The following is a 12,937-nucleotide window of genomic DNA, read 5'->3' on the forward strand; positions in this document are numbered from 1 at the left end:
AGTTTTGATTTGCATCTCTCCAATAATTAGTGATGTTGAGCATCTGTTAGCATGCCCATGTGTTTTCTGCCCTTTTTTTTTTTGTGGTACGCGGGCCTCTCACTGTTGTGGCCTCTCCCGCTGCGGAGCACAGGCTCCGGACGCGCAGGCTCAGCGGCCATGGCTCACGGGCCCAGCCGCTCCGCGGCATGTGGGATCTTCCCGGACCGGGGCACGGCACGAACCCATGTCCCCTGCATCGGCAGGTGGACTCTCAACCACTGCGCCACCAGGGAGGCCCCTGCCCATTTTTTGATTGGGTTGTTTGGTTTTTTGTTGTTGAGTTGTATGAGCTGTTTATATGTTTTGGAAATTAAGCCCTTGTCTGTCATATCATTTGCAAATGTTTTCTCCCATTCCGTAGGTTGTCTTTTCGTTGTTTTTTTTTTTTTAATGGTTTCCTCAGCTGTGCAAAAGCTTGTAAGTTTGATTAAGTCCCATTTGTTTATTTTTGTTTTTATTTCTATTGCCTTGTGAGACTGACCTAAGAAAACATTGGTATTATGTCAGAGAATGTTTTTCCTATGCTCTCTTCTAGGAGTTTTATGGTGTCATGTCTCATGTTTAAGTCTTTAAGCCATTTTGAGTTTATTTTTGTACATGGTGTGAGGGTGTGTAAATCAACTTCATTGATTTACATGCAGTTGTCCAACTTTCCCAGCACCACTTGCTGAAGAGACTTTCTCAGGACTCCTTTATAATCTTAAAAATTTTTGAGGATCCCCAAGAACTTTTATTTAGGTGGTTTGTATGTATCAGTTTTTATTTGTATTAGAAGTTAAAACTGAGAACTTTTGAAAACAAGAATACACAGACATGGGCTTCCCTGGTGGTGCAGTGGTTGAGAGTACGCCTGCCGATGCAGGGGACGCGGGTTCGTGCCCCGGTCTGGGAAGATCCCACATGCTGCGGAGCGGCTGGGCCCGTGAGCCATGGTCGCTGAGCCTGCGCGTCCGGAGCCTGTGCTCCGCAATGGGAGGGGCCACAACAGTGAGAGGCCCGCGTACCAAAAAAAAAAGAATACACAGACACTTTCCATCACCCATCACAGCAATGAAGTCATCACATACAATTTGTTTCCGAGTGGAAAACTCCACTGTAAACTCAGGAGAGAATGATAATGAAAAAGGCAAAAAAATTTGTTATTATTATAAGAAGAATTTTGACCTCGAAGACTCCCTTAAAAGTCCTCAGGGAACCCCACATGTCCTTGATCACACTTTTAAGAACTCTTACATAGGGTCTTGTAGGCCTTTGTTGTAGAGTTTTGAACAGATGAGTCATCATGATCTGATACAGGTTTGTTTTTTTTTTTTAATTTATTTATTTTTGGCTTTGTTGGGTCTTCATTGCGGGCGCGGGCCTTCTCTAGTTGTGGCGAGGAGTGGCTACTCTTCATTGCGGTGCATGGGCTTCTCATTGTGGTGGCGTCTCTTGTAGAGCACAGGCTCTAGGCACATGGGCTTCAGTAGTTGTGGCACACGGGCTTAGTTGCTCCATGGCATGTGGGATCTCCCCGGACCAGGGCTCGAACCCATGTCCCCTGCACTGTCAGGTGGATTCTTTTTTTTTTAAGAATTACTGTTGTTTTTTTGGGCTACATTAGGTTTTCGTTGCTGCATGCAGGCTTTCTTTAGTTGCATCGAGTAGGGGCTACTCTTCGTTGCGGTGCGCGGGCTTCTCATTGTGGTGGCTTCTCTTGTTGTGGAGCATGGGCTCTAGGTGCATGGGCTTCAGTAGTTGTGGCATGTGGGCTTAGTAGTTGTGCAACGAGGGCTCTAGAGTGCAGGCTCAGTAGTTGTGGCGCATGGGCTCAATTGCTCCGCAGCATGTAGGATCTTCCCAGATCAGGGTTTGAACCCATGTTCCCTGCATTGGCAGGCGGATTCTTAACCACTGCGAGGCAGGCTGATTCTTAACCACTGCGCTATCAGGGAAGCCCCTGATATAGGTTTTAACAGGGTCACTCTGGCTGCTGGGTAGAGAGGCAAGGGCAGAAACAGGGAGACCAGTTAAGTTGCTATTATAGTAATCCAGGCCAGAAATGATGGTTTGGACTAAGAGATGGACTGATTTTTGATGTATTTTAAAGGTAGAGCCAGTAGCATTTCCTGACAGATTCCATGTGAGATGTGAGAGAAAGAAGTTAAAGATGACACCAATGGGGTTTTGCCTGAGCAACTGAAAAGATGGCGTTGCTGTCAGGTAAGATGGGGAAGGCTCTGGATGGAGCAGGTTTTGGAGAAAGATCTGGTGTTCAATTTTGGATGTGTTTTGTTTATGGTATCTGTTGAACATTCAAGTAGAGATATAAAGTAGTCAGTTGGCTGAAGTCTAGAGTTTGGAAGTGAGTTATAGACTGAAGATATAAATTTGAGGGTTGTTGGCATGCAGGAGGTAGTTAAAGCCACCAGACTAGATGAGGTCATTAAGTGATAATTTAATTGTCCTGCCTTTATCAATTTAGGTAATAATAATTGTATTTCTATAAAATGTTGCAGAGTGCCTACACTTATATTTCAGGAGACTTTGAATAAATAAGTAAACAAATTCACAAGCAAATAAACAGATTTACAAGGGTTAAACAACTTCCCTTAGGTCACCAATCTAGTAAGTGACGACACTACGATTCCAAAGCCTTTCTTTTCTAATACCCACCAGATCATTGTCTGTTTGTATAAACCAGAAAAGCCTATATATCGATAAGGTGGCTAAAGTAAGCAGCTTGGTCAAGAGGCAGCTTGGACGAGTGGGGAAATTTTGCTCATCTTCCCACAGACATATTTCATAATTTATAAATATTTAATTTTTCAAAACTTTTTAATAAAAGGAACAGATTCTGGGACTTCCCTAGTGGTCCAGTGGGTAAAACTCCATGCTCCCAATGCAGGGGGCTCGGGTTCAATCCCTGATCGGGGAACTAGATCCTGCATGCATGCTGCAACTAAGTGTCGGCATGACACAACTAAGGCCCAGCGCAGCCTAAATAAATAAATAATAAATAAAAAATTTTTAAAAAGGAACAGATTCCATATCCCAGATTTATAAATTTTAAGAGGGATTTACAGAAGTCCTCCAGGTGTTGCTTTTTTTTTTTTTTTTTTTTTTTTTTTTTTGCGGTACGCGGGCCTCTCACTGCTGTGGCCTCTCCCGTTGCGGAGCACAGGCTCCGGACGCGCAGGCTTAGCGGCCATGGCTCATGGGCCCAGCCGCTCCGCAGCATGTGGGATCTTCCCGGACCGGGGCACGAAACCGTGTCCCCTGCATCGGCAGGCAGACTCCCAACCACTGCGCCACCAGGGAAGCCCCAGGTGTTGCTTTGAGTCAATGGTTCGATCTGTGAAAACCTCATTCAGTCATTTCATACAATGTTCTCCTATGAGAAAACGCACAGTTTTTTTTCTTAATACTTATTTTATTTATTTATTTATGCCGTGCCGGGTGTTAGTTGCGGCACACGAGATCTTTTAGTTGTGGCATGTGGATGCTTAGTTGCAACATGTGGGCTTCTTTAGTTGTGGCATATGGACTCTTAGTTGCAGCATGCGGGCTCTTAGTTGCGGCAGGCATGCAGGATCTAGTTCCCCAACCAGGGATTGATCCTAGGCACACTGCATTGGGAGTGTGGAGCCTTACCCACTGGACCACCAGGGAAGTCCCACACAGTTTGTTTTTGAAATTTTTAAAATTCGGTAGAATATACATAACATAAAATTTACCATTTTAACCATTTTAAGTGTATGGTTCAGTGACATTAAGTACACTCACAGTAGTGTGTAGCCATCACCACTGTGTATTTCAAGCACTTTTTCATCACCCTAAACAGCAACTCTATACACATTAAGCAATAACTCCCCATTCTCTCCCTACAACCCAGCCCATGGTAACCTTTATTCTGCTTTCCATTTCCATAACTTTCCCTACTCAAGATACCTCATATAAGTGGAATACAACATTTGCCCTTTTGTGTCTGGCTTATTTCACTTAGCATGATGTTTCCAAGGTTCAGCCATGTTGTAAGCATAGATCAGAATTTCATTCCTTTTTATGGCTGAATAATATTCCATTGTATGTATATGCCATATTTTGTTTGTCCATTCATCTGTTGAAAGACATTTGGTTTGTTTTCACCGTTTGGCTGTTTTGAATAGTGATGCTTTGAATATTGGAGTATAGGTATCTGAGTCTCTATTTTCAGTTCTGTTGGGTATTCTAGGAGTGGAATTGCTGGACCAAATGGAATTCTTTTTTCAGCTTTTTGAGGAACTGCCAAACTAATATTTTTCCCACAGTGGCTGCACCATTTTACATTTACAGTGCATGAGGGTTCCGGTGTCTCCACATCCTTGCCAACACTTATGTTTATTTAAAAAAAAAAAAGCCATCCTAAATAGGTGTAAAGTGGTGTCATTGTGGTTTTATTTTGCATTTCCCTAATGACTAATGATTTTGGGTATCTTTTCATGAGCTTATTGGTCATTTGTTTATTTTTTCTGGAGAAATGTCTAGTCAAATATTTTGCCCATTTTTTTGGTTGAGTTTGGTTTTCTGGTTGAGATGTAGGAGTTCTTTGTATTTTTTGAATATTAAATCCTTATCAAATAAGTTATTTGCATATATTTTCTCCCATTCTATGGATTGTCTTTTCACTCTCTTGATAGGATCCTTTGATGTTTTTAATTTTGATGAAGTCCAGTTTATCAATTTTTTCTTTTGTTGCCTGTGCTTTTAGTGTCATACTTAAGAAATTGTTGCCCAATTTAAGGTCATGAAGACTTGCCCTATGTTTTCTTCTTCTAAGAGTTTTATAATTTTAGCTCTTATGTTCAGGTCTTTGATCCATTTTGAGTTAACTTTGTATGTGGTATGGAGGATGAGTCCAGCTTCCATTCTTTTTTTGCATGTCCAATAGAACCCTTGCTTGAAAGTGAAAATGAATTGACTGTATATTGTCATGGTTTGTTTCTGGGTTATTTTTCTTTTAATTTTTTTTTTTTTTTTTTTTTTTTGCGGTACGCGGGCCTCTCACTGTCGCGGCCTCTCCCGTTGCAGAGTGCAGGCTCCGGATGCGCAGGCCCAGCGGCCATGGCCCACGGGCCCAGCCACTCCGCGGCATGTGGGATCCTCCCGGACTGGGGCACGAACCCGTGTCCCCTGCATCAGCAGGAGGACTCTCAACCACTGCGCCACCAGGGAAGCCCTCTTTTAAATTTTTATTGGAGTATAGTTGATTCACGGTGTTGTGTTAGTTTCTGCTGTACAGAAGAGTGAATCAGTTATACATACATCCACTCTTTTTAGATTCTTTAAAAATACGGAATGCTTCATGAATTTGTGTGTCATACTTGCACAGGGGCCATGCTAATCTTCTCTGTACCATTCCAGTTTTATTATATGTGCTGCTGAAGTGAGCATTTTCTGGGCTATTTTATTCCTTTGGTCTGTATGTCTGTCCTTATGCCTGTATCACACTGTTTTGATTACTGTAGCTTTGTAGTAAGTTGTGAAATCAGGAAGTGTGTCTTCCATCTTTGTTCTTTTTCAAGACTGTTTTGGCTTTTCAGGGTCCTTGGAGATTGCATATGAATTTCAGGATGGGTTTTTCTGTTTCTGCAAAAACGCTATTGGGATTTTGATAGGGATTGCATTGAATCTCTACATTGCTTTGGGTAGTATTATCATCTTAACAATATGAAGTCTTGAACATGGGATGTTTTCCCATTTATTTAGATCTTCTGTTTCCTTCAGCAACGTGTAGCTTTCAGTATACGAATCTTACACCTCCTTGGTTAATTTTTAAGTATTTTGTTCTTTTTAATAGTATTGTAAATGGACTTGATTTATAAATTTCCTTTTTAGATTGTTCGTTAAAAGTGTATAGAATACAACTAAATTTTGTGTGTTGATTTTATATCCTGTAATTTATTAGTGCTAACATTTTTTTGTATATTGATTCTTCAGAGCTTTCTATGTATTGGATCATGTCATTTGTGAACAGAGGTCATTTTACCTCTTTCTTTTATTTCTGTAGCCTAATCTCTCTGGCTGGAACTTCCAGTACTGTGTTGAATAGAAGTGGCAAAAGTGAACATCCTTGTCATGTTCTTGCTCTTAGAGGGAAAGCTTTCAGTCTTTAACCATTGAGTATGATGTTATCTGTGGGTTTTTCATATATGGTCTTTAACATGTTAAGGAAATTTCTTTCTATTCCTAGTTTATTGGGTGTTTTTATCTTGAAAGAGTATTGAAATTTGTCAAATACTTCTGAATTAATTGAGATGATCATATGTGTTTTTTTCCCTTCATTCTAGTAATGTATACTATATTACATTCATTGATTTTTCGTATGTTGGACTATTCTTGCATTCTGGGAATAAATCTCACTTGGTCATGATGTATAACCGTTTTAGTATGCTGCTGAACTCAGTTTGCTAGTACTTTTGTTAAGGATTTTTGCATCTATATTCACAGGAGATGTTCTGTAGTTTTCTTTTCTTGTAGTGTCTTTGTCTGGCCTTGATATCAGGGTAATGCTGGCCCTAGAATGAGAGAGGAAATGTTCCCTTCTCTGTAATCTTTTGGAAGAGTTTAAGGGTTAATGTTAATTCTTTAAATGTCTGGTGAAAGTTTTTGTGATAGGAAGAGAAATCAGGTATTTTTTGGAGCTGTCAACAGTGTTTCAAGGAACTAGAAAAATGTCTCGAGGACTGCAAGTTTCCATAAGCACAATCTGAAACTACCACTGTATCACACAACTCAAAAAAGCCCCCAGCATCTGTTGGCCTGGACTTCTTTCTTCTAATTTATGTGCTGATTTACATGGACTCACATGTTCTACACTTTAGAATCTGTTTTGAAGGACTCAGTTGTGAAGATGGGGCATCCTCAGAAGGCAGACTTTTGACAATATATCTGGAGTCTTTAAAATACTTCATACATACTGTAATCCTTAAGTCACCCCTGAAAGCTAGGTGAGTGATCTCAAATTTAGTAATAAAGAAGCTTAAGGCAGAAAAATTTTGCCTATTCACAAAGGATTTCTGGTTTTTGTGTTTTGTTTTGACCCCTTTAGTGAGGCTGCATTTTGAACAGATTGGCTCCTCCTCTGTTTTCCCTCTTTTTTTTTTTTTTTTTTTTTTTTTTGCGGTACGCGGGCCTCTCACTGTTGTGGCCTCTCCCGTTGCGGGGCACAGGCTCCGGATGCGCAGGCTCAGTGGCCATGGCTCACGGGCCCAGGCGCTCCGCCGCATGTGGGATCCTCCCGGACCGGGGCACGAACCTGTGTCCCCTGCATCGGCAGGCGGACTCTCAACCACTGCGCCACCAGGGAAGCCCTGTTTTCCCTCTTTTATCTGCCTAAGAGGAGGGTATTAATTAGTTCACAGAGACTACAGTTTCTTCTCTTCCAAGATAAAATAATCATTCTTCTAGAATCTAATAAAAGGTTAGGTCCTTTTATTTGAATTCGTACAGCAAAGGCCAAAAATAATTCCTTATAGGTCACAGGAGGAGGTTTTGCCTCATTGTATTTTGGACTCTTTAACTGGGCATCTGTGTGTGTCAGCGATTATCACAAAACTGGTAATAGTGACTCTTCTTGAGTACAGTGACTTTCAACATTTTTGACAGCTTCTAACAATAAGAAGTAAGTTTTATAGCATGATCTATTACATAACAAACAAACACAAAAAACATACACACCTAACATGAAAGGCTCACAAGCCAATCCTTAACCTTTATTTAAAAAAATGTAGCTTATCTTCTATTTTGTTCTATTTATTTTTTTAAATACTGATTTCAGCTTGCTGAATTGATTTCATAGCCTGCTAATGGATGTGAACTTCAGTTTAAAAAATATTCCTCCATGACCCACAAATTTACCTATGCGTATAGTGTTCTGGGCTCGTACCCTTAGACATTTTGATTCTGTGCTCTGAAGTAGAGCCCAGGAGTTTATTTTTTTTATTAAGTGCCCAGATAACTGTGATGTAGCCACAGACATGTATTTGGGAACCACTGATAGATCTAATCTAATAAAAACTAGTTTATTTAAAACTAAATCTGTCCTTTAAAATCACTGAAAACCACCATTGTAACTTTTTAAAATAACTGCCCTTTTAAATTTAGAAAATAAATCAGCGTTACCTAAACTCTCTGGACTTCAGTATTTATATTATCTAATAAAATGCGGGGAGCCATTTTATGCAGTGATTGACAGATAAAGGACAACTAAATTCCTCTTAATTATAGAAAAAAACAAGCTGGGCATGTAGTAGATTGTTACCCTCTGGTTTGTTCCATTCAGTAGTGATGTTGTCTTCTTTGACACAGACCAGTTTATGTCTGACTTGGAACACCAGCCATCAGGTTCAGCAGAGAAATGGCCTAACCACAGTGAGCTCTCATGTCCACCTCCTTTCTGGAGAATCTAGAGGGTGAGTGTTGATTGAAATGTGTCACTGTTTTTCTGCCCAAGTCTGATATTTGCATGCAGTGGCCAGATTTGCATGTGCTGCACAGGAGGGGGTATACATGGGCATCTTCTTGGTAGGGGCCCACTCATTATCTCTGGAACTAAACTTTGACTGTAAGAGTGCTTTTTAAATTTAACTACACTCAGGCTCTCACACTTATAATTTTAGTCTGGGATTGAATAAAAGTCAAGTGTTGATTGGATTTATTGAACCAAAGCAGAGGGAGTCCTGTCTATATGAATTCTGTGGCTTGGATGCGGAGTAAATTTGGTTGCTGATAAGGTGTGTAAGCCTACTCATTTCTGGTCAGGTGCTCTAAGTTTTGATGTGAGGCAGTATGGAATGGAAATAAAGCAGGAAATGTTAGCCATTTGCCAGAGGCAACCTGGATCGTTTACCCTTGAGCCTGTCCTTTAGGCCCATGTTTGCACGCTGGTAGTTCATCTGGGGCTCCATTTGGAAGGAGTCAGTGCTTGTGAGGAGGGGGCTGGGCCTCAGGCCTCTGTGCCTCAGCAAGCAACCATACCACTCCCTCTCCCTCACACAGCTTCTTTCTTCAAAGACTCTCAAAGCCACTTGAGAAAGTCTGTGGTAGAAATTATAAACATACAGATTGTAGTTCTCAAAATGCCATTTGAATTTCATTTTAATGAATTTGGATTTGGAAGGGGACTTAGAAATCATGTCTACTACCCAAATCTTTATATTTAGGATACTAAAGCTTCCTGATAAGGCACCAAAACCCTGGCTTCTCCCAGAAGCTGGGCCAGCCTACCCTGGTCTCACATCATTGGCCACTAAATATCTACATATCTATAAAACTCTCAGGAGAGTTATAGAAGGATTTAAATGAATTTCCTTGTATCATAGTTGAGAAGATCAGTTGAAAAAAGATTAAATTACCCTAGTCACATCACGGCTGAACCAAAATTAAAGCTTATTTCTTCCAGTGTTTACCCCACTGCCCTTCTTGTGTATGAAGCAACAATTTGGTCACTAGTGATCTTGGTAAGAAATGTTTCTGTGGAGTGAAGGGACCAATGGATGACTAAGGAATGAACAGGAGGTAAGAATAGAGAAACAGCAGGCAGTGTAGATAACTCCTTTAAGATGTTAAACAATGAAAGAAAGAAATTAGATATAGAGGGCCATGTGGGGTCTAGGGTTTTTATTTGTTTGCTCACTTGCTTGTTTGAGATAGAGACTTACCCATATTTAAGCAATGATGAAAAGAATCCAGGAGGAGAGGGTTGGTGAGTAGATTGATTAAAGAGAAGAGTGCAGGAAATTTGTGGGGCAAGATCTTGAAGAGGCAAGCATGTGAGATTCGTAGCATAGGTGTGGAATGAGTCATGTGGGTTTACAGCTCTGGAGCTCAGGTTTGGGCCCTGGAGACAACAGATGTGGGAGTCAACAGTACAGTATATAGAAATGGACAAGATTACTCAGAGAAAATGTACAAAATGTAAAAAAATAAGGAAAAGGACAGTCTTCTGATAGGCCTAAAATTCAGAATTCCACATCCGTTTTTTAAAATTTATTTATTTTGGGTTGTGTTGGGTCTTTGTTGCCGTGCGCAGGCTTTCTCTAGTTGCGGTGAGCGCGAGCTACTCTTCGTTGCAGTGTGCAGGCTTCTCATTGCGGTGGCTTCTCCTGTTGCAGAGCTCGGTTCTAGGCGCGCGGGCTTCAGTAGTTGTGGCTCGCGGGCTCTAGAGCGCTGGCTCAATAGTTGTGGCTCACGGGCTTAGTTGCTCCGCGGCATGTGGGATCTTCCTGGACCAGGGCTCAAACCCATGCCCCCTGCATTGGCAGGCGGATTCTTAACCACTGCGCCTCCAGGGAAGTCCCCAGAATCTCACCTCTTAACCTAAGTTGAAAATAAGTTTTTTGTTTTTGGGTTTTTTTTCCCCCCACATTTCAGTTTTTACTGATACAAAAACATACGTGCTGATACTTGAATATACTTTCAAGTAACTGTGTACTGTTTACTCAGCTGGAGACTTAATGTTTGTAGAATGTTTTGAGTTACAGCTTTTTCTAGAGGAAAGATCTGTATGACACTTAGTATAGTATCACATATATAAGAGGTTTCTTAGAAAGAAAGGATCCTTAATAACAGGACTGATCTCCCCCTCAGTCAGTTGTGGAAAAAAGTGTCATAATTTCCCTTTAGTAGTATTAAATCTAATGTTAAAAGTGAAGGGTATCTTCTGATCATTGTGCATGTAATTTTCAATCTGTCCTATGGTTGGAAGCTATCTAGAGTTCGGTGTAAAACTTAAAATAACTTAGGGAATTCCCTGGCGGTCCAGTGGTTAGGACTTGGTGCTTTCACTGCTGGGGCCCGGGTTCAATCCCTGGTCAGGGAACTAAGATCCTGCAAACCGCACAACGCGGCCAAAAAATAGAATAGAATAGAATGGAATGGAATGGAATGGAATAGAATAGAATAAAATAACTTAGTTAAAAACTTGTTATGATAGAGCTCAAGCTGGTTATCTTGGTTCTTGCTTAAAATGCTTGAATATTCTTTCTGTCTTACCTTTATGGTGGTGAGTTTTATTTTTGTTAATAATGTAAGCTAGGTTATTATAACATAGATCCCAAAATACAGTGGCTTAACTACACTGGAATTTTCTCTCACACCGTACGGTAATTCAGAGATCAGGATTCCTGTTTCATTTAGTTCCTCTACCTCTTTAGGTATTGTCAAAGCAGAGTCACCACGTTGACTGAGTCTTAGCCCAAAGCAAGGGGTATGAAAAGGAGGGGAAGAGGTTACTGAGCAAGTGATGAGGAAGATGCACACATCACTTTTACTCACACTTAATTAGAGAAAGCAAGTTACATGGTCATACCTTGCTACAAAAGGGAAGCCAGGAAATGTGTAGTCTGTAGCTGAGTGGCCCTGTGACGAGTTAAACTCAATTACTAGAGAAGGCTGAATTAGGACATTTAGCAGTCTACCATAGGTACCTTCTACGTTTTCAGGAACTTTCTTCTGTCTTCAGCTCGAAAAGGCAAATTAATCAGATTTTGATAAATGCAAATTAATTCTTCAGCTCATTCTATAAATAGGTGAATTCAGTATTTTATGTATTTCATTTAGATGGTATTCTTATAACTTATCTAATAACCTAAAAGTAAATCTTAGGGAAACTGTGCTTATAGAGTAATAAACCATAAAGTTATACTAGTTTCTCATACATTTAAAATAATTTCTATTCCTTTACTTCCAAATTTCTCTTATTTCTTCATTTCAAGTGAAATTCAGAAAATGATTATACTTATATATGGCCTTCATTTTATAAAAAATAATATTTCCATAAAATTGTTCACCCAGAGAATGAATTATACCTTTAATCTTGGGGTGTAAGGAAAGGAAGAAAAGATGAATTTGCTAAACTTTGATGAATGTCCATTGCAGCTTTAAAATGAAATAGTATACATAAATGGAGACTGATTATACCAAAAAATACTTTACAAAAGTGATCAACGTGCTCAGATGCTAGTTATGAAGGCCCTTTGAACTTTTGTGTGTTTGACAATGTGCATCCGCCTATTCCAAAGGCAGTGCCCTGGGTTACCCTGCCCCTCCACCTGGTGGTGAGATTTCATACCCTACCATGCTTGCCAGCTCTAACTCTGAATCCGTAAGCATTGGAAATAGCTCTAAATAAGAGGCCGTTACTCAAACACCTCATTCTTGTGTGTACAGATAGCATTACAGTGGACTGTTAATTTGAACATCTCTTGGATTAAAAAAGAAATTTGTTTTTTCTTACAGCAGATATTGCTGATGGCTCTGACTACTTCTGTTGTGGCAAGCCAGGTGTTGGGGTAATGGGAGTCAAGGATGGTAGCTGCCACAAGTAGGCCAAATGCTGTGACCTACATAACCTGTTACCACGGGTGTTGAGGGCTGTTGACCCTTGTTCTAGGCTTTTAATTCACTTTACTCTTTATAGAGGGGAAGTGATAAAATTGTACAGTAGGGGCATAAACAACTCCTTATGTTTTTACCTTAAATTCGTGAAAAAAAAATAAAGCCAACTCACATGCTTTGTGGAGTAGGACTTAAATAAATCAATAAATTCATGCATACATACATTCAAAAGGAAGTGAAAATTGCAAGCACTAATTTTTTAAAGAAATTAGTACTGGGCTTCCCTGGTGGCGCCGTGGTTGAGAGTCTGCCTGCCGATGCAGGGGACACAAGTTCGTGCCCCGGTCCGGGAGGATCCCACATGCCGCGGAGCGGCTGGGCCCGTGAGCCATGGTCGCTGAGCCTGCGTGTCTGGAGCTTGTGCTCCGCAACGGGAGAGGCCACAACAGTGAGAGGCCCGCGTACCGCAAAAAAAAGAAATTAGTACTGTATTTATCAAGATTGCTAATGATTTACATGTAAATTACATTATAGATTT

At 40.5% G+C, this 12,937-nt stretch overlaps 1 protein-coding gene across 1 annotated transcript in view; it reads left to right on the forward strand.

Moving 5' to 3' along the window:
* Positions 1-12,937, forward strand: part of NFATC3 (nuclear factor of activated T cells 3) — a 134,363-nt gene that overhangs the window by 112,429 nt on the left and 8,997 nt on the right. The window contains 2 exon segments of the mRNA XM_082676080.1: positions 8,371-8,435; positions 8,438-8,474. Coding sequence (XP_082532206.1) covers positions 8,371-8,435; positions 8,438-8,474 — 102 coding nt within the window.

The sequence above is a fragment of the Grampus griseus genome (assembly GCF_964374135.1).
Source record: "Grampus griseus genome assembly, chromosome: 19".
Lineage (NCBI taxonomy): Eukaryota > Metazoa > Chordata > Mammalia > Artiodactyla > Delphinidae > Grampus > Grampus griseus.